Source organism: Salvia miltiorrhiza, chromosome 1, assembly GCF_028751815.1.
Source record: "Salvia miltiorrhiza cultivar Shanhuang (shh) chromosome 1, IMPLAD_Smil_shh, whole genome shotgun sequence".
Lineage (NCBI taxonomy): Eukaryota > Viridiplantae > Streptophyta > Magnoliopsida > Lamiales > Lamiaceae > Salvia > Salvia miltiorrhiza.
This window is the reverse complement of record NC_080387.1, coordinates 55,208,087-55,235,778: the sequence shown is the minus strand read 5'-3', so window position 1 is coordinate 55,235,778 and position 27,692 is coordinate 55,208,087. Positions and strand designations below refer to the sequence as shown.

Here is a 27,692-nt window from a genome sequence, read left to right as displayed (position 1 = left end):
CAGTGATGTTATTGTTGATATTTTCAAGCATATGGAAACCGATTCCTAGCATCACACTGTGCTAGATACAGGCCACCCCCAATGAAAAAGCCACTCTCTATGTTATTCTTCTAATCACATCAAATTAGAGCGCGAAATATGTTAAACTCATGAAAATTATAGCTTATTACACTACATGAGCATATTCAAAATGAGAGGCAAATGACAGTGTAGAAAGAAACAGAACTGCATTGAGATAGTTGAAAGATTCCTCAGTTGTTTACAACCGGTTTACATCACTGAAACAGTATAGCAATTATTACATACCATTTTCATTCAACATATCACGACTTTAACCAAAAGGTACTCGTTCAACCATCGTGAAAAACTGCACCAAGAAAGACGCCCCAAATTAGTTTCATTTGATGAGGAACCTTCCCAAAACAGAAAATACATATCTAACTCTTAGCTTCTGTACCATGTCAATTACTATTGGCGACTAGATCATTACAAAATATGAGTTTCATAAACCACGATTGCAGGCATTAATTGCAAAGTAACACAATAATCTAAGAAATGATCGAAAAATGGTTAGTATCAACAAACTGTGTTCCTCTTTAACAAGAAAATAGCAACAGCCAGATTCAAACAATGATAGAAATATCCCAAACTTATATATGTACATAAAAAAATCGTTGATCACAATTTCTTATGTCATTTGCTCATTCCTCTGCATATTGTTAGTGTGGTTCAATCGAAACGTTTCCAACTAGAAAGCACGAATCATAGAAAAAGCAAATTCTAAACTCCACCTAAAAAGAAACCTGCAACTCCACAACTTTTTTAGGAGCATTTTTAAAAATCAAAGTTTCAGCAAATTAACCTTTATACATATCAAAACAACATAAATCCCCAAAATTTTCGACAGAACATTTTTCCTTTCAGAAAATCACTGAATAGCAAATCAATCATGAAAAAGTAACAGATCGAAAAACAGGAATTGATCGACAAACAAACCCCTAACCGCAATGAAAAAATTTAAACAAAACAATTGCGAGGGTAAATAATGAACATCACCTTTTCACCTATTCCAAAGAACTCGACGTCCTGAATCAACTGGATTTAGATTGTGGTTTTCCGCGCAAAGAATCGGGCGGCGAGTAGACGAGAGCGGCGATTATCGTCGCCGGGAACACCACATCCTTTGCCAGCGCCGCCAGCTTGGTGACTAACGGCTGTCCTCGCATCACCATCTTCTTCAACTTCTGCTGCTGTATTTAGAGTTATGGACAGAAATCTGCTAACTTCGGCAAAATGAATCTGATAGCAATGGAGTTTTTCAACAAAGTAATCTGGATTCTGGACTGGATTGCTGTAAATTTAAAAGCCCATTAAATTGGGCTTATTTATGTGACAAGTGGATTATTACTTTACTATATAACTCATCTTCAATTTGAAATTTTTTATTAGTTCTTGTTTTTTCATTGGCCGATATTACTGATAATTCTTCCTAGTTAAATAAATACTCTGGGTCCACCAAAAAAAAAAAAAAAAAAACTCATTTGAAGGTGGACACGAGTTTTAATAAAATTGTTAAAGTTATTGTAAGTAAAATAAATGTACAATTTTTAGGAATAGTGTTAGTTGAAAAAAAGTAGAATTGAGGTATATTATTAAATAGAAAATGAAATAAAAGTTCAATTTATAGTTAAATATAGAAGAGAAAGTATGATGTGATGGTTTGAAAAGTTAAATAAGTAGTACTCTTTTTTTTTTTTTTTTTATGGATGGAGTGTATAAATTTCACATGAAAACGATTTACATCAAGCATTGAAACTCACACGGTCTAAGTGTCTAACATTATTACTAGTATTAGATTTGTCAAATGAAGTGAGGATATTGTCTTATTTCTTTTCTTATTTTTTTTTATTTGAGGAAGAAGAAAGTATTGGATTTGAACCTTCTGTTATATTAAAGATCTTTATTGTTTGGCTAAACTTATTTTAAATGTATTTGAATAATTAAGCTTATAAGTTTAAAAGAAAATTATAAATACGAGATATAAAACACTAATTAGAGAGAAAATTAAAAGCGAGATGAAATTAACAAAACATAGTAGAATTATACGGTGTTAGAATGGATTATTTTGAGTTGGGTGTACTTTGTCAAATTTTGTCACATATCAAAAAGGTTATACTTGAATTAATAGAAAATAACAGAATGCTACACTTTCATCAGCAATAATGAACAAATTTGGTAAACAGACGCTCAAAACTTGCAATGGTGTTACAACTGAATAATAATATGTACATACGATCAAAGCTTGGAGCTCAACATCTGATGGAAATTCATGTAGGCTTAATCCAAAAATCGGCGTGTTTACTCTTTTAAGGATTCTGCATCTCCTGCGGTGGTGGTTTGTTACCAGAAGGGTGATCAGATGGAGAAGCACTCGAGCCCGACTTAGGAGTCGAGGTGCTATGCTCGACTTGATTCTCCGACTTCATATGAGATTTCAATGGCCTCTCGAAATCTCTGGCTGCAGCAGGATCTATCACTAATTTGCCTAGCTTTTGATCCTGCATCACCCACAATTCGAAACATAAGCCCAGCGACGCTCCATTTCTCCTATCTAGCATTCAAAATAAGTGGGACAATTCTATCAGATCAGACAGCTTACATTCTGCAGTGCTTCAAGCTTCCTCTGCAGGGCTTCATGCTCTGCCTGGATACGGAATGGAACGCCATGCTTCTGATACACGTTTGTTTGAGCCAAACCTTCGTCAATTTCACTAGCAGTTGTTGCAAAAGGATGATTTGCAGGAATCCATCTGACAGTATCAGGGTCTACATCAGGAGGTATCGGATCCCCTTCCTTGAGAAATACTGTTGGTCTCTTCCACTGGTATGCACGGGATCTTCGTTTCTGATGTACTGTTTGTAGCTCGTCTGTAAGAGTCACAGGAGCAAGGCGGTACACTTTTCCACACATTTCAACAGTTGAATTGCTTTTGCTGACCTTCACCATAGGGTTGTTAAATGGGTCCTCATACTTGAGAGGTGTGGAGCTGTGATGAAGAACGACAAAAGGAAAAATCAGGACATGCAACGACCAAGACCAAGAATCGGAGAACATAACTTGGACTCTCAGCAAGCAATAGGTATGAAAATCTTCAGAAGAATTCAACATGTGGAATCTGTATATTTAGATAAGCCTGTGGAACCAGAGAAAGAAATGTGCCCAGAAAAATTGAACTCTTACATTGCTCATCAACCATATCAAATTAAGGCATGATTAGTGAAACCAAGCCGACAACCAAAGAAAGAATTGTGCCCAGAAAAATTGAACTCTTACACTGCTCAATGATCATCAACCATATCAAATTAAGACAGATTAGTGAAAGCTAAGTAAAGCTTAGAAACTTTAAAATCCTAGAGCACAATCTCAATGAAAGCAAGTTAGAATCATACATGCCTCTTCTATCTGATCTAAGCTGTCCACGCCGGACAAGATCAGCCACGGAGCCTGGACGACGGTCACTTGACTTCTTTGATGCATAACCTTTAACCACGACAACTAATACAGTCGCTACAATGCACAATCCAATTGTGAAGTTCATACCAGAAAGTTTTCCAACCTGCCAAAACCAAGAAAACGGAGTAAATTTTAACGAGAATCACATCCACTATCTTATGCATGGTAATGCAATGCTTGATTGGAAGTAAAGGTTGAGCTTTGCAGAAATTTTTAAAATTTTGATGTAAGAAACTAGAGTTTCATCCCAAGACATTGATAAACATAGAAGCCGCCGGTTGCTGAAATTGAATAGTACCCATCAACAGAACTATCCTATCACCCGTTATCCTACACTAAAAGTTTCCTCTCTTATCTGAAGCAACAAAAGAAGCTCTCAAATGGAAATAACTTCAGGGTATTACAGCAAATTTAAGAGTTCAACAATTGACAATGACATAAGAAAACCTACAGAGCCTAGAGAGTAGAGACATAAAAAAGTAAACAAATGTGTAAATGAACATATAGCATAGATCAAATGAAACATGAAACTCATTTCTTATTAAGATTGGAATAAAGTTATAAAGATCATAATTCCAGAAACAAAAATAGCTCACCGAGAAGGCGAACACCGGTAGAGAGCCAATTGATTCCTGCAATTTGGCAACTACATTTTGCTGTAGCTGTGGCTTCTCGGCATTAACTTTCTCCGACTTCTCGACGACAACGGCATCGTTTCGGAGGCCACTGTCGACGTCGGACTCCACTGCTTTCACCACAAACTTTCTGTATGTAACTCTCCGGTTCGAGTACTTGCAGTTACAACCCAAACCCAGCTCCGACCAAAATTGCAGTCCATTTCGAAAATTTCGAAGCTTTGCCCAAGAAAGTAAGAAATGAGAAATTCCAAAATGTGAACACTCGAAAATAAGAAAATGTCGAATAGAATCGCGAGAGCGCCTGAGAGTTGACTTACAGGAAGGAACGACAGCGAACGAACGTGTACTGCCCCAATTGAAGCCATTTCTGGTACTGCTGTTATTGGCGGAATGGCAAATCGGAGATCATTCCGGCAAAATGGCGATAATTTAGGGCAAATCGAGGTGGATTGAGGTAGACGATTGGGGATAAAGATATTTGGTATGTTATTCTAAGTGAACGGGCATTTTGGAGCCCGCAATTGACTTTTCGTGTTATATTATATAGTAAGCCCGATGGAGCCCGCAATTTTATGAATATTAATTACATTGATAGGGTTTCCTTTTTGTGTCAATATATGAAACTAGCCTATTTCATATAGCAAAATTAAAATTTAGCTATAGGATAAAACATAAATTTAGCCATTTTGGTGAAAAGACAAAAGCCATCCTTAAATAGTTGCTATTTCCGCTTTCTCTCTATGCGCTCTTCACTTCTCTCGCTCTCTCTCCTCTCCCCCGAATCCACCCTCCTTCTTCTCTCCTCCGGCGAAGAGCCGCCGCCCCAGCCTCGTCGTCTCGCCCATAGACAGCGCCGAAAACAACGCCGCCCATCCAGATTCTAGGGACCGCATCTAATCCCGACGGTGGTGGCTTGTGGTCGTGGCACCGCCGGGGTTCCAGGTCTCTCTCTCTCTTTAAATCGTCCGCCGTCGTGCCACCTCCAACGCCGCGTCGCCGATCCCCTCGCTGCTGCTGTCGTCGGCTTTCTCTCTTGTTGCCGTCGACAGATCTGGACATTTTGGAGCTCGATTTTGCGTCCGCCGCCTCCTCCAACTTCGAATCTCCGTTGCGCCGCCGCCTCCGGTTGCTTCTTCATCGTCGTCCCTCGCGCTGTCTTCTCCGCCTGCGAATTGCCGTCATGCCGCCTCATCCGGCTGCGACGACAGATCTGCTCATCTGCTGCAAATCTGTTCCATTTCCACCTACACCAGCGAGTTGTTGCCGCTGCTGGTTATAGTCAAAGGCGGCGAAGACGGCAAATTGAGGAATTTGCAACGAAAATTACTCCAAATTGGGGATTTAGGGTTAAGGTTTAGAGTTCTGTGTTGCGACTTATTCTTGGAAAATAACTAGCTCTTCTACGAAAATGTTTTGATTGTTTTCAAATCGTGCTTTTGCAGTTCTGCTTGCATTTGAATTGAACCAAATTAAGTTTTTCATCCTTGTTTACTTTTGTCATTATTTTGAAATTTTGTACCTTTGTACGAGAGTTTAATTTTAGTTTGATTTAGAGGAATTGATGTATTTTGATGGTAGATTGAGTTGTTGTATTTTGGTGTTGTACAGCAATTTGATTGAGCTGTATAATTATTTTTTTAATGTTCTTAAATTCACAACCAAATTTATAAATTCACAGCAGCTTAATGTTTTTGAATTCACGACCACATCTATGAATTCACAACTTAATATTCTTGAATTCACAATCAGATCTATTAATTCACAACTAAAACTCGAATTCACAATCAACAACTTAATATTCTTGAATTCACAATCAGATCTATTAATTCACAACTAAAACTCGAATTCACAATCAAAATAAATTTTAGTTTTAGTTGTGAATTCAAACTTTAAAAACTCAAATTTACAACTACTTGAATTCACAACCAAAATAAATTCTACTTGTGAATTAAATTCTGATTGTGAATTTTACTGATTGTGAATTCACAACCAACATAAATCTGGTTGTGAATTAAATTTTGGTTGTGAATTCGTTTGTTGTGAATTCACAACCAAAAAATTCTAGTTGTGAATTAATTTTTTGTTGTGAATTCGACTGGTTGTGAATTAAAATTTGGCTGTGAATTCGACTAGTTGTGAATTCACAAACAAAAAATTCTGGTTGTGAATTCGACTGGTTGTGAATTGAGAATTCACAACCAGTGTGAATTCACAACCAAAAAATTTTGGTTGTGAATTCACACTGGTTGTGAATTGCGGGATTTTTTAAAGGGGTGGTGTAAAGTGGCCATTTTTTTAATTTTTAATGTGGAAGGGTATTTTGGTAACAGTGGCCATTTTTTTATGTTTTTATTTCATAGGCTAGATTTTAATTTTACAATATGAAAGTGGCCATTTTCAAAATCCACTCTTCCTTTTTTGGTAAAAGTTATGTAGAATTTAAAACTCTACTGACATAACTAATTACAATAACATTGATAGGGTTTGTTTTTGTGGATGGGATAGATAGGATCATCATATTAATAGGATTGGAGGAGTGATTAAATAATTCACTCAATTTTAAGATGATAAAATAATCACTTAATTAAATGATTAAATATGGATCGAATTATCAATTATGGACTCAATTATGCAAACCAAACACTTGATTAAAATGAATTATTTTATCAATTATATCTTATCACTCAAACCAAACACCTCCCAATACATACATTGCCTTTAAATTCACAAATTGATTATAAAGGTTGTGGAGAAATAAGGAGACTTTTATGTAAATTGATTACGGCAAATTGAATAGCACAAAAATATAATCTGAGTGCAAAAAATTGACTACCACAAGACTTTTAAGTAAAAAAAATTATTACTGCAACAACATGAACAAGGCGATAACAGATGTACTTATTGCGAAAAGCGGGAGAAAGAATAGTAGAAAAATACGGCATAAGGGAGAATAATATTGTGGGAAGATCACTCTCAAAAAAAAAAATATTGTGGGAAGATTGAATATGGTTAAGTTTTGTTCAACTGATAACTCAAACTAGACTTGAGTGCATAAGGATTGAGTGCTTATTTGGTTCAACTAAAAAATGAAAAAATGATGAAATCAAATAAAGGAAATGATTAATAACAAAAATTTTATTTTTATTAAGTGTTTGATTTAACAATAAAAAAGAATTACTAGGTAGGGATTCATTTTCTTTTATTGCTCCTCTATTTTTAGGATTAACAAATTGAGTGATTGTGTTACCCTTCTCTATTTTAATAGCTAACAACATTCAATATACTAAATCATTTTCCAAGCTCCAAAAAAGTCCAACCAATCATGGGCGGAATATAACTTGATTGGTATTTTGATTAATCAAAATTTCAAATAATTCAGTTACCCATAGCATATTTCAAGTTTGACTGGCCAAAATTTTCAATTCATGTAACTGTAACGAACTCCTACACCTAGATTTTTGACGCAATTAGGAGCGTTTACTTTGAAAAATTAACCTTGATAGGTAAATATAATCAAATTAATCTCTTGTTTGTTTAGATGGACTGGAACTTTAGAATATTATAAGGCTTTGGATGATTTTTATCATTTAAGCTAATTTTACTTTATTTTTATTCCACTAAAAGAGTTAGATTTGAGAAAATCTACTTTTAAAGATAAAAATACTCAATCATGCATTTATCCATCATGTAAAGTAAAAATCTTCTAAGGGTGCTTTCTCTTTGGTTGTAAAATTATCATGGAAAAATGAGGGATAATCAAAATTTTACTCTTTAAATCCTTCATTTCTTTTCATTCATTTTCTACTTGACCATTACTTATTCCTCATTTTCACTATAAATGAGGGATAATATTATCAAACCATTTTTGGAGGGATAATATTATCCCTCCTTTGTAGTGAAAATGAGGAATGAGTACGTAAGGGGTAAAATAGAAAACAAGGAAAAATATTGAAAAGATTTAAAGGGTGAAAACATATTTTATCCCTTATTTTTCCATTATAAATTTACCATCAAAGAGAACGCCCCCTAAGTGTATAACGACGAAAAATGATTTTTATATAAAGAAATAAAGTTTTATACGATTTTTTTTGTATAGAAGTACTATCGTAATACAAAATTTTAGTAAATATTTCCTTAAACTCACGTGATTGATACGGAACCATAATTCACTTCTAAGCCCACGTTTGGTTGGGTGTTTTTAGAGGTTGAAAAGAGAATCAAGTAAGTGAATCCATTAATTGTTGTTTGGTTTTGGTAATAAGTTAACCATTACCTTTACTTGAGGGTAACTCAATCACCCAATTTGTTACCCCTCAAAATAAAGGGGAAACAAAAGAAAGGAAATCTCTTACTAATGATTCGTTTTCATTGTTAAATCAAACACTCAATATTGACTACTCTGCGCCACGCACACGATATTATATTTTCATCAATTCAATTCAATTTATAATAGCTCATTATTATTCAACAATAATTATTAAGAAGAAAAAGAAATAATAATAAAAATATTAAAATAATAGAATGTGATGGAGCCTCAACTTTTTATAAGAAAATGTGGTTTTTAAAAAATAGATCATTATAATTGGAAAAAAAAAGTTAAAAATTTAAGATGATAGAATATGGAGCCACAACTTTTTATAAGAAAATGTGGATTTTGTTTTAAAACAGATCGAGGTATTTCTCCTCAAAAAAAACAGATCGAGGTATTTTTTATTTAATTTTTGGAGATTAATCCAACTCATATTTTCTTAGTTTCGAAAAAATTATCCATATTCAATATAGTTATGTAGGATTCTATTTTACTTAATAGTTTAAATATACAAAGTCACGACACTTGAAAGATTAATTGATTTAGAACAATATTATATATTTGCTGTGCCTCATAATTATAAATTTAATATAGAGCAAAATATTAGCTTGAGTCAGCCTACAATAAAAAATTAGTTAATAAAAGTTGAACTAGATTTGGTGGGGTGCGCCAGGCCCATGCAATAGTGCAACGCAAGGACGACGCGCGAGGTACCAGATAGCAAGCTAATCTTGATGGGCCCTCCCCCTCAAGAAATAAATTTAATATCGTGTGGGCCGATGGCCCACATATCAGATATTAAACTGATAAGAACAGATACTACACTTGATCTTAGCCAAAAGGCCGAGAAAGGTATGAGCTTACACTCTGTTTGGCCTGGTATTTATACTAGCATTTCTTCACTTCTCTTTTAAACAAGAAACGATGTGGGATGCTAGAGAAAGAAAACCTTTGAGTTCCTAAACTTTGCCTAGTTCGAGTTTACAGTTCGGCTTCCTTTCTCACTTGCATTGATTTGTATTTATATGTGTGTCAGTGTGTGTAATGAAATGTATATGGAATCTTTGTACACTTTTTTTTTAGAAGATCAAGATAAAAATATATAAATGGTTACTACAAGGGGTACTCAACTCCTAAAGCACTTTTATAAGGAGAATTAGAACAAGATTACAAGCTAAATAGTATACACTCTCTCGGATTAAAACACCAGTCTGCTAATGAATAGGAGAAAGACTTAGGATAGTTTGCATGTAGCCATTTTCAAGAGTTAATCTTCACGCCTTCCACAATCTTTGCAAAATTCAGATTAATGTCCTTAAAAATAAGCCCGTTTTCTGCTTTTCAAAATTTTCAAATTGTGCATTGCCAAATTAAGAAAAATTAATGTATAAAATGACAATATTGATCATATTTTTTACACTTAAATATTATCACACTATATATTATAAGAAAATTAATGTATGAAATGTTCATTGAGATTGATTTGGTGCATTATAGATTAAATATTAACACTCTATTATAAGAAGCTCAACAAAACTAAGGAGAACCCGTCTCTTTCTCGGCTATGTTGATGCTTTATCAATAAAAATCGACGAATACATACTAGTAGTATTTCCTTGAGCTTGTTGTAAGCTTTATATGTTTTAATATATATTGAGAAGGGCAACACTAATGATTTCCTGTCTAATTTTTGGTTTATAATCTTCTTTGTGTAGATAACCTTGAAAAAATGTTAATAACCGTTGCATTATGTATATAAAAATACGCATTATTGTTCCATTTAGGTAGGTGCAAAGTGGCATTTTTTTCCTTTGGGTATGCCCAAGGTACTTAGTTTGTAAGTTTCTTTCTTTATTTAATAGTATATGGTATTTTTCATCAAAAAAAAATACTGCATTATATATGGTATTGAACAATGACAAACATGTGCATTTCTTACTTACTGTGTTAGCCTATCTGATGCTCAAATCATTAGGCAACTCAACAATCATGGCTTTTTTTTGTGGCAGCAACAGGTTAATGGCTTTATCTTTTCCAAAATAAAATTTACTTTTTATATGAGTTTTGATATTTCAAATTCGAAGTACCAGTCCTTGATCTAAAAAAATTTATGCCAAAAACTTGCATAATTTTTTTTTTTTAAAAATGTTACAACCATAGAAAAGAAAAAATTCACCCACACTCTAGCTCCTATGGTGACTCGAACCCCCAACCTATTGGTTGGAGGAAAAGTGTCTTACCAACAGACAACGCTTCATTATCTGTGAGCATTTATTATAAATATTGCTGACATGTGTACTTCATGTTAGTATTTATATTTTTCTTTTTTCATGATATTTTTTTTTCTTATATCCCACAAGTCATTATCAAAATCATCAAATTTTCAATACAGGTAAGAAATCAAAGCTCAAGTCAAACAATCCTCCATGTATATATCCTGAAAAAATATATGTATATATATATGATGCCCACATTAATATATAGGAGTTATCAACTTTGTTGTTAGTGGGGTTTAGTGGAAGAATGGAGGCCCCTCCATCTTGGGTTTATTGAACGGCTACCATTGAAAGGCAATAAAATGGAGAATTAATATGTCCCTTCATAAATAAATTATTGCAATATTTGCACCATTTAGTTGGTTTAGCGTTATCATAATAGGTTAGAAGTTGGCAACTTTTAGCACATAAAAAAGTCGGCTGTCGGATAGAAATTGCAAAGTTCGTTCATATCCTCGTAAATATATCTCTCTTTATTTTATGATATCCTTGAAATTATCATATGATTAATCTTGTCATTTTTTAGTTGGTCTTTTTGTTGTTTACCAACTATTGTCCAACAAGATATAAAGCATCTTATATAGTTCCATTATATTAAAAGGTTATATACTTCAACCATTTATATAGGTGTGCAAATTGATTTTTGATACTAGCTACTAGAAAAGGGTAAATTTAATGTTTTAATTATCACTAGTGCCATGCCATCATAAAGTTTGAATATGAATATCTTTTCGTTCTTATTATTATAACAAGAATATAGTATTGGAATATACTTTGAAACTTCAACCTCAGCTCCTAGGTCCTGTCTAATTGGAAAGGCCAAAGGAATTGCGTTAGGAAAGTTGGTAGTCACTACAAACATGTCCTAACTTTGGAGTCTTTTTAAAAAATGAAACTTTTGTTTATTTATCTTTTTAAAAAGAAATTTTCAATTTTGATTGAGATCGATAATTCAACGTTAAAAGGTTGAATTAGCTCGTAGTGAATATCATATGTTGATTATGGACAAAATTGAAACTTTTGGTTGAATTGATTGTTTCGCCACAAAAAAGGCTACAGATTATCGACAAATTTCACCTTGATTTCGCTTGAGAGGAAACAAATTTGAAAATTAATCGAATTTGGACATAATTCCGCACTAATTAAGTTCATGTGTGAACGACATGTAATATTGGAATAGATGTAGGCACGTGTCTGACTACCACATTAGCGCCGAGTGAAATTTAGTTTTTGCGAAATTTATAATTATAGAAAAAATGAACAAAATAAAAAATTAATAATTTTATAAAAAAACTTCAAAAGCATGTGCAAATTAAAAGAGGAAGCAAAATTCGTGTATTTATATGTAGTACTTTTTTTCCCAATAGAAACCAGGATTCAATTTTTATAGTATATATATGTATATTTCTTGGCATTTAACAAGAAATCATGGTTCAATCTATTGTACTATTTAAATAAAGAACAATTGATTTTTGTATTTTGTCGATTTCTCCCTTTTCTTTTGAAGAGAATATATTAGATTCTATTTCCCACTATTTGTTAATAATTGGTGTGCGCATGATCTGGCGTGGTTCGAATTGAATAAATGAATAAGTCAAATCTGTTATTAATAAAACTCTAAGTGTGAGCACTCAACATAAAAAAAAAAGAACAAATAAAACCTGAATGAAAAGTGTGAGTTGGACTGACATAGCTCACATTATCTTGCAAGTATCAATCACTAAATTGCTGCATAAAATACAAGAATACTAGTAGTATATTGTAATAAATGTACATGCAAACTCACTTACAATGTGAAAATGGTTTATTCTATTATTAATCCTCCTTTTAAATGCATAAGTAAGTGCATTTATATCTATATATGAATGTAACATTGAAAAATATAATAGGGAAAGTTTTCATACAACTATAATGATAACAAGGGAAACAACATAAAAAAACGCAAGAAATCTGGTCGATGAAGTCGTTAGATGCCTACATCTAAATTAATTACAACTGGAATTTTCGATTGTTAATTATAATGGCTTCTCATATAATTTTTTTTTACCAGAAAACATATTTCTTCAAAATTTACAAATTTCATTATGAGTCTTGGATTAAATTTCCATTATTAGTGGTTCAGAATTTTTGAACATAAAAATTCAAGAGAATGTATGAATTAGTAGTGTCCACACTTGTTTAAGTGTTAGCATAATATTTTTCATTTATAGTCTGAGCTACTTTTAATTAGACTAATGAAATACATGTCACTAATAATAGAACGGAGGAAGTATTAGTAACATTATGATTAATATAGTTTATTTAGGAATTACTTTATATGTCACACTTTAATAGTCCTCTATTTCTTTTTAAATATCTCAAGATTTAGTCTATTTTCTAAATTATAATTATATTTAAATATTTTTTTACTAAAATATTTTATTTAATGTGTTCGAAGATTATATAGAATAATAAATAAGAAATTATATGCAAATTATATTTTTAATTAAACAACATTAATTATATTCTTCGTTCATAAAAACTTTTTACATTTTAGTGATTTTTTGCACCCACAAAATATGTCATTTTCCTTTTTAGGAAATGATTCCATTTTTTTTTCTTATCTTTTTCTTTTAAATTAAAATATATACTTCTTATTTACAAAAGAATTATTCATGTTTCACATTTAATTCAACTTCAATAATCTATACTATATTAAAAAGGGAGTTTTCAATTTCAAATTGATTTCAAATCAATTTCAAAATTGAATGACAATTTTGTGGTTAGAATAAAATTGAAGGTTTATTTATAAGTTATACATCTTTTTTTTCTTTTTCTTTAACTTCTTATTTTTCTATTTTATCTCTTTTTAAAATTGTGAAATTCTACTAATTATAAAATATTTGATATGGATATCAAATTAAAGATCATGACAAGAGCTTTAATTTGATATATGTTATGTAAAATTGGATTTAAAATATAAAAATTATATTTATTTAAAGATTAAAACTTAAGAAAATTCTCTCTCATCTTTTTTTAAATAAATCTATTTTTTTCAATTATCTTTTAACTTATTTTGTTTTTTTCCACAATATCATTTATTATTAATATGAATTATTATTTATTATTTTTATATTAACCTAAAATATATTTATCTTAAATAATAGTATTTTTAATTATATTTATAATTTTTATATAATAATCAAATGATAATCAATTTTATGGAGTATAATAAAATATAAAAATATTTTTTGTGCGTTGCACGAGTGCAAATGCTAGTTTATTTTATATAACGGTGGAGTCCATTTTTAACTATATTGAAATTATTAAATATTGCAATAAAATCTATGTCAAATTAAAATTAGGGTTAAGTATCAAATAAGCCCCTAACATAGAGGCCCTTATCACGTTTAGATCCCTATAGTCGAAGTTGGGCCAACTAAACCCTCAAGCTGCCTAATTTCGAACAATCGAGCCCTCGCCTCTAACGGTCAGTTGACGCCGTTTGTTTTCATTTTTTTTAATCGGTGGGCTTGTAGATGAATTCTACGCCGGAGCGGCTCTCAATTCTTGGTCGAAAATATGTTGCCTCAAATCCAGCAACACCAGTTGGAGATCGACGCCATAATTTGCGAACATGTAATTATTCTGATGCACCAATTAGATTTGTTGAATTTTGGTCGCAAGGATTGGAGAATCGGTGATGAAAAGGTTGAGAGAGAAAGACGATCAAATCAAGAAAGTGGCGAAATTGAATCTAATGCTTCAGGAAAAGGCTAAGGGCCTCTACGTTGAGAACCAGCTATGGCGAGAGATGGCGCAGATGAACGAGGCGGCGGGGAATTCCCTGCGCACCGACCTCCAACACGCCTTCGCTCAATTCGGCGCGGCAGTGGCGGGTGAGGAAGGAAGTGGAGTCGTGAGGCAGCTGTGACGATGGGAGGGATATCGACGGCGGAGAGGCGAACAGTGAGAGGAGGCTGTGCCGGATATGGAACCCACATCGGCTACCAGAAACACTCTGATGCTTCATCTTCTTCGAGGGCTCGATTGGAGAGAAAGCCCAGATCTTTGCCCAAATTACCTATTTTAATTCAGTGATCGGGGGAATTCAGTGAAGGTTTTGAAGAATAATTCTGAAAGAGTGGGAGAGACACCATTGTTCAAGAGCTCAACTCTAGTTGGCAGCTCAGGTGTTCGACGAAATGTTGCAGAAGAGTCTAATGGTGGCAATGGCAGCGCTGCATCTGCGGTTGTGCGAATTTGATGTAGAAATTGAATCTGATTGGGATGGAGTCTCGAAATCTGCTTTTGCGGTTGTTTCTGGTGAGCGTGGCGAAGAAGAAGGGGTGGGTCCCACCACTAACGAAATAAAAAGAAAATTAATTTAAAATAGTTAACGGTGTTAAACGACCGTTAAGTCGAAGGGGCTAATTGTTCGAAATTAGGCAGTTTGAGGGTTTAATTGACCCAATTTCAACTATATGGATCTAAACATGATAAGGCCTTTATGTTAGGACTTATTTGATACTTAACCCTTAAAATTAGTAATATTTTCATAGATGGAGGAACGATCAAAACTTGTAATTAAATCGGATATATGACTGTACATATGAATATAGGCAAGTTTTAGGGCGCCAAACTAATTACGAGATAAAACCTATACTAACTATGCTTTCCCTCGGCTCCGGCCGCAATCCGGCGACGGAACAGCCGGTCGACGGCGGAAGGCGGCCGCACTTCCGGCAACGCGCTACCTCCAAAATCTGGCGGCACGACGGACAGGATGCGTGGGAGGCCAGCCACGTGTCGACGCACCCGACGTGGAAACCGTGGCCGCACTGCGGCAGCACTCGTACCTCATCGCCGGCGGCGAACTCCGCCAGACAAATGGCGCAGTCGTGGAGCTTCGCCGCCTCTAATTCGTTGCCTTGGCCGTAGGTGAGCTTCGGCAGCGATTTCAGAACCTTCTTCTTCAGGCCTTTGCTGGAGGCGGTCGCCGGCGACGATGCCGGATATCTTCCGGCGAGGCGGCGGATCCAGGAGCAGCGCGAGACGGCGACGAGTCCGAGCACGCAGATTAGGGCGCAGAGGAGAGCGGCGATGATCACTATGAAGTCGGAATCGATTGCTTCGATCGCCGCGGAGGAGTCGCGAGACGGCGGCGAGTTTGCGCCGCCGAGGAGAGAGCGGGCAGTCATGTAGAGAGAGAAAGGGAGTAAGGAGTAGCGTTGAGGTGTGGATGGAGGTTTGGAATTAAGCTGGGTTTTATATAAGGAAAGGTAGTTGGAGAAGCAACTTTTTAACTGAAATTTGAATTTCTTCGAAAATTAAAAAACTGACATTTGAATTAGCTGATAAGGGATAAGATAAGTCTTGCCGCCGCTCTACACACGTTTATTTATGTATGTATCCTACAATATTTGAGTGCTATATATATATAATGTTTGTTTGGTATTCATTTAATTCAGTCACTACTCACAAAACATCTTTTCACATTGATTATGAAGATGCATGTATTGTATTGTATAATGTGTCTTTCAAATATGTAGATGAAGAGCACCATAATTCAGAAAACGAAAGGAATTCTTTTCACTCCAACTTTTAGGAATAGTAGTTTCATCTTATTTGAGAAAGAAGATTGGTAGGGATTCGACGACACATGTGTTACTACTGTAATCACATATGATACGATAATTTGTTGTTCAATAAATAATTTTTTTAGCAATCGAATGATTATAATTTCATAATTAATTAGCGATGGCTTTTGAGTATTCGCATAATATTATATCGTTATTCCATCTCTAATAAGAGAAAATGAGCATAAATAAAAGGACAATGTCGTTTGAATATAAAGAAGAACGTCTACAATTGAAACCACGTGCTAATTTGCTATCTTCAATACGTACAATAATTATCACGATGAACTATTTTTTATATAACCATATATTTCTAATGTTCTATCATTGAGTTCTTTTACGCTCACCTTCACATGTGAAATATTTCACGAAAATAATGATTCCAAATTGAACCAAACTATGGGCTCTACAAATTTAATTCCATCTTTATAATTTAGAAAGTTCACATGATAAGTAGCAGAGTTTACTATGGAATCGAACCACTTGCCACTTAAAAAGGTGAGTGCATTTCAACCCATCAAGAATTAAAGTCTTCAAATATCAAGTGGGTCATTATTTGTAAATAGTTTTACAATGATTAAAAGCGAGAAATTGTAAAGAAGAGTGAATTCAACTTCGAAACTTGAAAATTATTTTTATATGGATACATGATGACAAGTTATAATAGTTGAGGATTATTTTGAGAAACTAGCTAGATTTTTAATTTAATTATCATTTATATATATTCTCACATTTATTTATACACGCAATCTAGCAAATTAATGTCGCATTAATTCGTTTTTCCTTGGTCGGCAACACAGCGAAATTTGAGCAACTGCGCGCACATGCACCTCACCAATAGTGCTATAAATAAATGTTTGCCCATAGTTTCCGTCTCTATCTTAAATAATATTTTTGCTATTCGTATAAAGTTACATTGATATGTCATTTGACACGTATCGCTTTAGACTAAATATTTAGGAACTAAAATATTTTTTCAAATAAAGATAATAATCCATATATAACACTACTTCTACTTTTGCATGTCATAACAATTCCCCTCTCTAACTAAAACAATGCAACGGGTGCAGTGATAGATGGATAAGGACTAGATATCTGTTCGGCAAACTATTGAAAAATATTTTGTTTTGTTTTGTTCACTTTTTCTCTCTTTGGTATTATACAAATGCAATGCACCGAAAACAGTTATTTTAAATAAGATTCGGTAAAACTTCGGTGAATTTCATATAAAGCAAGCAATCAACGTACATATATACATGGGTGGGCTAAAATAAAAACACCTCTTAATATATAAAATAGGAATCATTTTCAACCTTTAATCATCAAGATCTACGGTAAATTAATCACTTTGTTGGATGAATTCATGGTCCCGAGTTCGAATCTCATAAATAGCAAAAAAATTAATTTTCACAATTCATACTGCAGTTAAACAGCAAATTCATACGTGTTCTACATAAAATTCATGCATTTAAACTAGTTTATAATTTATATGTTAAGATGTGTTTATACTGTAGTCTTCTCCGATATATATATCAATGACAGTTTAATGAATTCATAGGTTCTAAAATCAATATTTAATAAACTTCACATATGCCAAAACATTTATAAAGAAGTCTATATTTAATTTGAACTATAAGAAATATAATTCTTATCTCTTACCTTAATCGTATAACAGTTTAAATTAAACTGTTATACGATTTCAGGATTAAAAACGTCATATTATAAATATAAGTTTATAAATCTTAGTTACAATCCTCCGGCCGATAAGAAACAAGAGCTCCCATTTATTGGGAGAAAATAAGGAATTTAATTAAAATCCTGAAAATGTATCACTCATAAATCTTGCATTCCTCGTCTGCAGGGCTAGTCTTGCAGAAATCCTCCAAAGGGTCTCCAGTGGCGTCTGCAACGCCAGTGGGCCACTTGTTGGCTACCAAATGAGCTAAATCCACAACCCTTTGGCTGAAAAACACATGCAGATGCAGTTGATATGTTAATGTAATGCAAATAGGAAGAAATTAATTAAAGTGGTGTTGTCGTGTTAAAGAGTTAAGACCTGTATCCCCACTCGTTGTCGTACCAAGCGACGACCTTGAGCATGTCGTCGCCCATGACCATGGTGAGCGACGAGTCGATGGTGGAGGACACGTCGCTGCACCGGAAGTCCACTGACACCAGAGGCTCGTCGCACACCGCCAGCACGCCCGCCAGCGGCCCCTCCGCCGCCTTTCTGAATGCCGCATTCACATCCTCCGCCGATATCCCTTTCTTCGCCACGTTCACCACCAGATCCACCACCGACACGTTCGGCGTCGGCACGCGCAGTGCTATGCCGTTCAGCTTCCCCTTCAGCTGCGGCAGCACCAGGGACACCGCCTTCGCCGCCCCCGTGCTCGTCGGCACGATGTTCAGCGCCGCCGCCCGAGCTCGCCGGAGGTCCCTGTGGGAAGCATCTAGAAGCCTCTGCACCCACATCATCATATCATCAACCCTTTCTACTTTTTCATAATTGCAATAATCATAGTATATATGGTTATTAATTTACAAACTAGGGGACACTATGAAAAAGTTCAAATACTGAATTAACAGAATTTCACAAAACTATATATACCTGATCACCGGTGTATGAGTGAGTAGTTGTCATAGTTCCTTTCACAATGCCTGCAAAATTGCATGACAAAACTCACTCATTCACAAAAACAGATGGATAGATAGATAGATAGAAGAAGCAAAAACTCCTACCAAATTCTTCATCCAAAATCTTGACAAAGGGAGCCAAACAATTGGTGGTGCAAGAAGCATTGCTGCAAGAATTCAAACAATTAACCACAATAATGTCAACTAATGGCAATGGCAATGCAGCTGCACCACAAGTCTAGCTAGCAGCAACCTGATGATATCAGCAACGTCGTGGTCGTAGTCGTGCTCGTTGACACCAACGACGTAGGTCGGGATATCAGCGCCCTTGGCCGGAGCAGTGATGATGACCTTCTTGGCTCCAGCTTGGATGTGCTTGCCTGCTCCCGGACCATCCACAAAAACACCAGTCCCCTGGATAAATTCTTCATCAATCAATCAATCAAGAAGCTCAAAAACTCGATTATTGTGGTGATGATGTACCTCGATGACAATGTCGACGCCTAGCTCAGCCCAAGGGAGCTTGAGAGGGTCCCTGTTGGAGACAACCTTGATGAGCTTCCCATCAACGCTGATCGTCTCGTTGTCCACTGTCTTCACATCCGCCTTGAACGTGCCTAGCATCGAGTCGTACTTGAGCAAGTGAGAAGCCTACAATGCAATGCTTATGCAAGAATCAGTGAGAGATCATTCTTCAACCTTAAACAAAACTGATTTTTGGTCTCAAGTCTCACGTTTTTCACGCCACCGCTGTCATTGACGACCACCACCTCCAGTGGGGAGTCCTTGCGGCCGTGCCAGCAGCGCAGGAAGTTCCTCCCAATGCGCCCGAATCCGTTGATGGCGACCTTCAGTTTGGCCACAGTCTCTCCCTTAGCAGGAGCTGATCCTGCAGTCTAATCTTGCCCATTTTCACCATAGTCAAAACATGAGAGATCCCTAGTTTTGAGCGATCAAAAACTTCATTTATTTCAACTAAGTGTAGATGGATTTATATATTTTGTGCCTTAAACCTTAAAATGTATCATAATAGTAGCATCATCTAGATCAAGATGCCTTGCTATATCGACTTTTGGGAGCAAAAGAAGGCGATATTCGAAGTGATCACTACTCGATTATCGGAGAAAAGGCAGGGGAAATTACCTTTGGGGTGAGTTGGGCAGCCACTGCATCAAAAAAGGAAGCTTCCCTACCATTCTTGGCAAAAGTCACACAACCACTGGATTTGAGGCCAGAGAATTCTGCTACTTCAACTCTCTATACAACCATGAAAATGAATAAGATCAAATCCCTTGAAACCGCCAAAATATCAAAAGAATTGAAATTTGGTCATTCAAGTTATGTAGATCTAAAATAGTGTGGTAGCAATTTGCATCAAGAATTGACCTTTGAGAAGCATTGAGCAGGGAAAGAATGAGAGGTCTTGGAAGGGAGCTTTGTGCAGGCTGGGATTCTTGAAGAGGCCAAAGCTGCATGGGACGCCATTGCTGCAACTGAAAAAAGTTAAATGAAAAAACTTACCAACATATAAATTTTTAGAACATGAATTCAATATTGGGAAAGTATTGTTTTTTGTCATTTTGTTGGCCAAGAACTGAAACAAATGAGTCAAGATATTGAGTGGTGAGGATGGAATGTGGAGATTGATATTGGATAAGATGATGCATTTTCTTGCACCATCAAAATGCATGTGAGCCACAGATATTTTTTTCTCCCATTGTGGTTTTCATTTCTTGATGGCCCTTTTGAAATATTCAATTATTTTGAACTAAATTTTCCCACGGTTTCCTGAAAGACTAACCAATCAGATAATTAATAGTTCTAAATTTCTTGTGCTTGTGATGAAGTATGGGAATCGGTGCTAGGAAACAGAGTCTATTACAAATATCTTTTGCTGTCATTACAACCTGGGATAGAAATGAAAATGATGTCTAAGATTTGGGGTAGTGCCGTTGTGGGCAAGAAATAGTGTTGGATCTGTCTGTAAATTTCACCCACTTGGCTTTGAAATACTTGCAGTTTTTCATAATGTTGAAACTTGAATACCCAAGACATTATGTTTGGACACTACTTTGTCTCACAACTAGAAGGAATAAAATACATAAAACACAGGTTTGTATAGACCAATACAAGAGGTTATTAGACATTGTGATTTCTCGACATACATCAAAGGGCAGAACAAACTAACAGCAAAATAGCACTATCGTATTATGTCTTAAACCCGGCATTCGTAGAACAATGGCATCATCCACAGTGAAGGGTGGGTGCTGTGACCATATATGTGCCTTAGAGGAATCACCAGCCTTAGATGAGGGCCTCGATGTCATCTGAGCTCACTGCTGCTCCATTAGGTGGCTCTTCTGATCGCAACTGCGTGGATACATTATCTATGGCATCATTCAGCTGTGCAATCTTCTCAGCCAGTTTCTTGCGTTGCTTCTGCACATTAAATATTTCGCAAGTATGTAAGTTGAAAGGAAACAACGGTATGGATGTCATTAAACTGAAGATGGAAAAACACCAACCGTGTCACTCTTCCTTAAACAAGATACTAGAGAGTGCATCTCAAAATTAAATGGGAATACATACTTATGTATTGATCTACTCACACATAAGAAGTCCGTTAGACCTCAAGATACTGCACATTACAGTTAAAAACAAGCTTTAATTTGTTTATTTTTGGTTCTAAAAAGGTTTGAAGATCTATCAACAGAAGAATATAGGTTATATCTAAAGAACTTTCACGAGCAGAACATCTTTTTGAATGGCAGTGTCCACAATTCTTGACCTAATTAGTCTATGGATATGAATATAAATAGACACCTGTATAAGAAATATCCATACCTCCAAGGCCTTTTCTTCATCGTAGATAAATTTGGGCAGTTTTTTCATGAGATCCTTTTTGTCAGTTCCAGTTAAAGCCTTGCTGATCTGTTGAATAGTGGATAGAGTACCCAGATGTCATTATATAATTCTCTTCAACACTCAATACAGCAGAAGAGAATGCAATTGCAGAAAACTTATGAGGAATTTTTTATAGATCAGCACAGTATTACATAAGAGTGAAAGACTAAGACAAACACGCATAGGAGAAAAACTGAAAAACAAATGATAATTCATCTAAAATATTTTGTTTCGATCATCACCTGAGGTGCATAAACACAACCGAGTGTGCCAACAATTAATCCCCCTAAAACAAAGCCACTGACAAAGATACTTGCACTGCCAGGCCTTCCACCATCACTGCCATAGGATGCATAAAACCAATAGATATTTTTAGATCTATCTCACAAGAATCTAAAAAAAAGGAGGAAAAATGTAGTGTTCCTATCCTATGTTTCTTTTAAGTACTTGTTTCACTAATCTAGTTCTCCTTACTCACAATTAGAACCTTATACAGATCGTCTTGGTTCTTATTTGGTGCTCGTTGGCAAAAATACACGTAGCATGTTATCATAGCATTCAATAAAAATGAAAAAAGAACTGCATGCAATAGCAAGATTAGAGCAACTTGGAACTAATTGATATAAATCAAGCGCAATGCAATTAGCAGAGCCTTGATAACAAGAGACGGGAAAGAAAACAAAAGCAAACTGCTAATGACAAATTTCATTACTACCGGTTTTACAACAATAGTAATTCAATTTATATACCTATAACTGGCTTGAACAGTGAGTATCTTTCTGTGGGTGGATGGTCTCCTGTTGCCCTTAAAACTCAAGGCCAAGTTAGTGGGTCTCACAAATTGATCAGCAGACTTCAAAGAAGAACCTAGCACAAAAGGCAAAATAGACCATTGTAATAAGATAATATTGAGAGGCACATCCATGGATGGTAAGATATTTAGCAAGAGTAATTAAACGAGCGGCACGAGATGACTGCAACATCCATAATTTGACTCTAACATGTCTAATCCAGCTTAGAAAGAAAAGTGCATTCCTATTCTAGTAATCCTTCAAAGTAACAGTTGCCGTACAGATAAATACATGAGAGAACATTTAACTCTATACGGATCACTCGTATTAGTGAGGATGAGCTTCAAAAAAGTTGCCGGGCTTCTCCCAAAAGCAGATAGTCCTAATTTTTTAAAAAAGCCACTAAACATATCAAAGGTAAAAACTTCATTGAAATAACAACTGCAGCAAAAGTGAATCCATGAATTCCTTTGCGTAGCCGTCTTCATTAGTTTCATAAATTATAATATGACTTTATATGTCACCCTCTGTTTCTTCACTTCACCTCTCCATGCCCTATTTCCCAAACATCACAAACATCAGCAAGTGCTACCATGATTGGGAAAACGAGCACAACTTCAGTTATACAACAAAATTCCGATAACGAAGTAAAGCGTTTTGACTAATAATGCGATTAAATGCCCATCAATATTCTATGCCAGCACACACAAAATCCCAGTCAATAGTCATTCATAACAAAGCACAAAAATGGGCCGTAAAACACTTAATTCAGCACAGACAAGTAGTAATAAAGATATTAGCTTAGAAAAGGTGAGACGAGCTCCAATTTCAGCTCCTTTAAGTTCTTTAAACAAAGAATTAGGCACAAAACATTCAAATCCAGCTTCCATCACCGCATATAATTTCCTTCTCAAAAAGTCTCATACAGTGGTTTCAAAAACAATGAATTAGAAAACGTTCCACTTAAGAAAAATAATAAACAAGGAAATCAATAAACAAACTAGCGATTGAAAAAAAAAAAAAAAACAAATCCGTGAATTTACCGGAAGATAAATCGATTGCGGAGCTCCTCGAAATCACAACGGAATTGGACAGAGCCGCCATTCTGAAAAGATTTCAGAGGCGAAGGAGATTAAAGTGCGAAATCGAGAGGAAAGTGGAGCGAGAGTGTGTGTGAAATAGTTGTAGTCTCAACCTCTTTCACCTTGTGTTTGCTACTTTTCATTTATTTTCTTTTCTGTTGGTGTCGATGAAATCGAAGATGTAAAAACGTTTTGCTATGTTCAATTTTTAGTTTTGTTTACCTAGTTGTAGTGTTTTCATAAATTTTGATAATCGTGTTTTCGTGATTTCGTTGGTCGGTACTCTTCCGAACTGGATAACATTTGCTTTTTTTTTTTGGTTTAATTTTAAATTGAAAATTGTCTCGGTTCGAAATGGCGTCTCTTCTTTTCTTTTTCTTTTTTAATTTCTATCATATTTTGAAGTAATTTCTATGGCTTTAAATGTTTGTATTTGAGCTTGTGTTTTGATTTAATTGTGAACAATTATTGTTTTGAAAAATGTAAAATCAGTCTTACTACCATTTCAACTAAATAAATTAACCGAGTCGAACCGGACCACTTATTTGAAATTGGGTCTATTTAGATATAGGGTAATTTTAAACATAGCTCCCAATTTTCTCATTATAGTCCATTATTTAAAATAATAATAAAAATGTTAAGAATTGACGAAGAAATTGCGATGAACACAAAAGATTTACGTGGTTCGGGCTGAAACCCTACATCCACGGGACCAAGAAAGGGAACTTCTACTATTGATTCGCGAACTGAGAATTTTACAAGGTGTTACAAGTGTTGACTGGTGTTTTTTTTACATTAGACACCCAATTGCTCATTATATAGCAAACTTTGAAAATAACGAGCTGTAAACAACCATCAAAGAAACCGTTATGCAAAACAGTTAGCTCTGCAAAAGAAACTTTGACTCTGCCTTGGCAACTCTGACTCTGATATGCCTCGGCTCTGACTCTGGCATCAGCGCGACCTCTCTGCTCTGCCAGCGGCGCGATCTCTCTGCTCTGGCAGAAGACCGATTCCTCTGACGAACCAATTCCTCTGGCGAACCGAGTCCTCTGGTCTGCCAGCAGCGAATCCTCTGACGAACCGATTCCTCTGGCGTACCGATTCCTCTGGTCTGCCAGCAGTGATTCCTCTGCTCTGGCAACTTCACCAGAGTAAACTTTACAACTCCAGAGTATACAAACTAGATTATAAGCTTACGAAATCATATACAACAAATCTCCACCTGATTTCTAAGCTAATAATCGACAACAATAACAAAGGCTCCAGTTCTTTCTCCGAAACATTTTAATTCTATATTAAACTTCAAATCAGCAGATTTACCAACTTAAGACAATGCTCAAACTTAGCAGTAGGCAAAGCCTTAGTCAGCGCATCAGCTACATTCTCCTCTGTCCCAACTTTTTCCATCTTCACCAGTCCTTGATCAACTATATCCCTTATGAAATGCATTCTGACATCTATGTGCTTAGATCTCTCATGAAAAGTTTGATGTTTCATAAGATACAAAGCACTCTGACTGTCACACTTCAAAGTTACAGAACTTTCCTCAATACCAAAATCGTGCACTAATCCTTTGAGCCACACAGCTTCGGTTGCAGCCATGTACTCTGCTTCAGTGGTTGATAATGCAACTACAGATTGTAATGAAGATTTCCAACTAACAGCTGATCCAAAGAGTGTGAAAATGTAACCTGACTGAGATCTCCTGTTGTCTGTGTTAGCAGCATAGTCAGAGTCAGTGTATCCCATCAAGAAAGGCTTGCTGATGTCTTCCTTCCTCTGGAACAAAACAGCTCTGTCTGCACTGCCCTTTAAGTACCTCAGCACCTTCTTGAGAGCTTCCCAATGCTCTCTACCAGGATCCACCATATACCTGCTCATAACACTTATAGCTTGTGCAATGTCTGGCCTAGTGCAGACCATTGTGTACATCAAGCTTCCCACTAAATTTGAGTAAGGTATATTTATCATTTGGTGTCTCTCTGTGTCATTCTTTGGTTTCTGTTTATCTGAGAGTTGCAGATGAACAGCTAGGGGCACTGTAACAGCCTTTGATTCATGCATATTGAATTTCCTTAACATCTTCAATATGTAATCTTTTTGACATAACCATAGCTTTCCAGCCTTCCTGTCTCTCACGATATCCATCCCAAGAATCCTTTTGGCTGCACCAAGATCTTTCATTTCAAACTCTTGATTCAAACCATCTTTGATTACCTTGATTTCAGCCTTATCTTTGCTAGCTATTAACATGTCATCTACATATAGCAGCAAATATGCAACAGTAACTTCATTCATTTTCTTCAAATAAACGCAGCTATCATATGCAGACTTTGTGAATCCCATCAACTCCATATGCTCATCAAACCTTTTGTACCATTGCCTTGAACTCTGTTTGAGACCATATAAGCTTTTCTAAAGTAAACACACCTTGTTGCTTGTCTCTGGATGTACAAACCCCTCAGGCTGGACCATATGGATCTTCTCCTCCAACTCTCCATGTAGAAATGCGGTTTTAACATCCATCTGCTCAAGCTCCATATCAAACTGAGCTACAACTGACAGCATAACTCTGATGGAAGTATGCTTAACCACAGGTGAGAATACTTCATTATAATCAATTCCCTCCTTTTGAGTGAAACCTCTTGCCACCAATCTTGCTTTGTACCTGGTCTGCTCCTTCCCAATAACCTCAATCTTCTTCTTGAAGATCCATTTGCAGCTTACTAATTTCTTGTTCAGTGGCTTTGACACCAGTATCCAGGTACCATTCCTTTCAAGAGAGTTCATCTCCTCTTTCATGGCTAAGAGCCATTGTTCTCTCTCTGGTCCCTTCATAGCCTCTGCATAGGATTTGGGCTCCTGATACTCCAGCTCCTCTGCAATGCTCAAAGCAAAGTATACCATCTCAGCTTGGTTATATCTCTGAGGTGGCTTGGGCTGCCTCCTTGCTCGATCCCTTGCTAGTTGGTATGAGCTTAGATTATCAGAGCTGCTCCCAACATCTTCATCATCTGCAGCTTGTTGAGAGACTTTAGTTGCTCCTGATTCATTATCAGCATGGTTTCTATCAAACAATTCATCCAACAAAATTTTACCATCTGCATTTTCTTTCTCTGGATCAGATCCTACTTTATAAGGCATGAGAGCTTCATCAAAAACTACATCTCTGCTGATGTATACTCTCCCCATTCCTGGTTCAGTGCACCACAACTTGTATCCCTTCACACCCTTGGGGTAGCCCAACATCACACATTTTAAGGCCCTTGGTTCAAGCTTCTCTTGTCTGACATGTATGTATGCTCTGCACCCAAAAATCTTCAAATGTGAATAGTTGGATGTAGAACCATACCAGAGCTCATCTGGAATTCTGAATTCAATAGCGGATGAAGGAGATTTGTTGATCAAATAGGCTGCAGTGACAGCAGCCTCTGCCCAGAATTTCTTTGGCATCCCTGAGTCAAACAACATACACCTTATCCTTTCCAGAATGGTCCTATTCATCCTCTCAACAACCCCATTCTGTTGTGGAGTTCCTGGGACTGTCTTGTGTCTCTGGATTCCCCTTCCAGAGCAGAAATCATTGAATTCCTTGGACACAAATTCCAAACCATTATCAGTCCTCAGGCACTTCACCTTGGTTGCCTTTTCAGTCTCCACCTCATTACACTACACTTTGAATTTCTCTAGTGCCTCAGTTTTATCCTTCAAGATGAAAATCCACAACTTCCTAGAGTAATCATCCATTATAGACATGTAATATCTCCCTTTTCCAAGACTTTCAGTCTGTGTTGGTCCCCACAAATCAGAGTAAACATAATCCAGAAGAGCTTTAGATGTATGTTTACCTGTATCAAATGAGAGTCTCTTACTTTTGCTTAAGATGCACTGCTCACATATGACCACCTTGAATGGAATAG

General features: G+C 35.8%; 4 protein-coding genes, 1 long non-coding RNA gene and 1 other non-coding gene across 7 annotated transcripts; all 6 read right to left on the bottom strand.

Annotated features, from left to right (window-relative positions):
- Positions 1-210: 210 nt before the first annotated feature.
- On the bottom strand, positions 211-1,481 carry LOC130995190 (uncharacterized). The gene is made up of 2 exons (XR_009092088.1): positions 1,057-1,481; positions 211-367 (listed from the first exon to the last, which is right to left on the bottom strand). It is a non-coding gene; the product is annotated as an uncharacterized LOC130995190 (long non-coding RNA).
- Positions 1,482-2,159: 678 nt separating this feature from the next.
- On the bottom strand, positions 2,160-4,709 carry LOC130995179 (protein MULTIPLE CHLOROPLAST DIVISION SITE 1). Its single transcript, XM_057920335.1, has 5 exons — positions 4,470-4,709; positions 4,111-4,368; positions 3,451-3,617; positions 2,660-3,047; positions 2,160-2,558 (listed from the first exon to the last, which is right to left on the bottom strand). Exons 1-5 carry the CDS (start codon positions 4,515-4,517, stop codon positions 2,367-2,369), a joined length of 1,053 nt encoding a protein of 350 aa, XP_057776318.1. The 5' UTR covers positions 4,518-4,709; the 3' UTR covers positions 2,160-2,366.
- A 4,411-nt stretch (positions 4,710-9,120) lies between these two features.
- LOC131007443 (U2 spliceosomal RNA) lies at positions 9,121-9,317 on the bottom strand. The gene has a single exon (XR_009096143.1). It is a non-coding gene; the product is annotated as a U2 spliceosomal RNA (small nuclear RNA).
- Positions 9,318-15,279: 5,962 nt separating this feature from the next.
- LOC130995170 (RING-H2 finger protein ATL80-like) lies at positions 15,280-16,170 on the bottom strand. The gene has a single exon (XM_057920324.1). The coding sequence runs from the start codon at positions 15,915-15,917 to the stop codon at positions 15,363-15,365; it is 555 nt and encodes a 184-aa protein (XP_057776307.1). The 5' UTR covers positions 15,918-16,170; the 3' UTR covers positions 15,280-15,362.
- Positions 16,171-17,974: 1,804 nt separating this feature from the next.
- On the bottom strand, positions 17,975-20,842 carry LOC130995145 (glyceraldehyde-3-phosphate dehydrogenase B, chloroplastic-like). The gene is made up of 9 exons (XM_057920296.1): positions 20,379-20,842; positions 20,136-20,249; positions 19,727-19,888; positions 19,476-19,643; positions 19,246-19,406; positions 19,098-19,159; positions 18,967-19,016; positions 18,412-18,818; positions 17,975-18,317 (listed from the first exon to the last, which is right to left on the bottom strand). The coding sequence occupies exons 1-9, from the start codon at positions 20,475-20,477 to the stop codon at positions 18,185-18,187; spliced, it is 1,356 nt and encodes a 451-aa protein (XP_057776279.1). The 5' UTR covers positions 20,478-20,842; the 3' UTR covers positions 17,975-18,184.
- A 153-nt stretch (positions 20,843-20,995) lies between these two features.
- LOC130995152 (uncharacterized) lies at positions 20,996-23,988 on the bottom strand. 2 transcript variants are annotated; one of them, XM_057920306.1, is made up of 6 exons: positions 23,892-23,988; positions 23,731-23,792; positions 22,646-22,763; positions 22,139-22,235; positions 21,837-21,923; positions 20,996-21,431 (listed from the first exon to the last, which is right to left on the bottom strand). In XM_057920306.1, the coding sequence occupies exons 2-6, from the start codon at positions 23,789-23,791 to the stop codon at positions 21,297-21,299; spliced, it is 498 nt and encodes a 165-aa protein (XP_057776289.1). In that variant the 5' UTR covers position 23,792; positions 23,892-23,988; the 3' UTR covers positions 20,996-21,296. The 2 variants fall into 2 exon arrangements, with proteins under 2 accessions (XP_057776289.1, XP_057776296.1); XM_057920313.1 differs by having other exon boundaries at positions 23,883-23,958.
- Between the last annotated feature and the right edge of the window lie 3,704 nt (positions 23,989-27,692).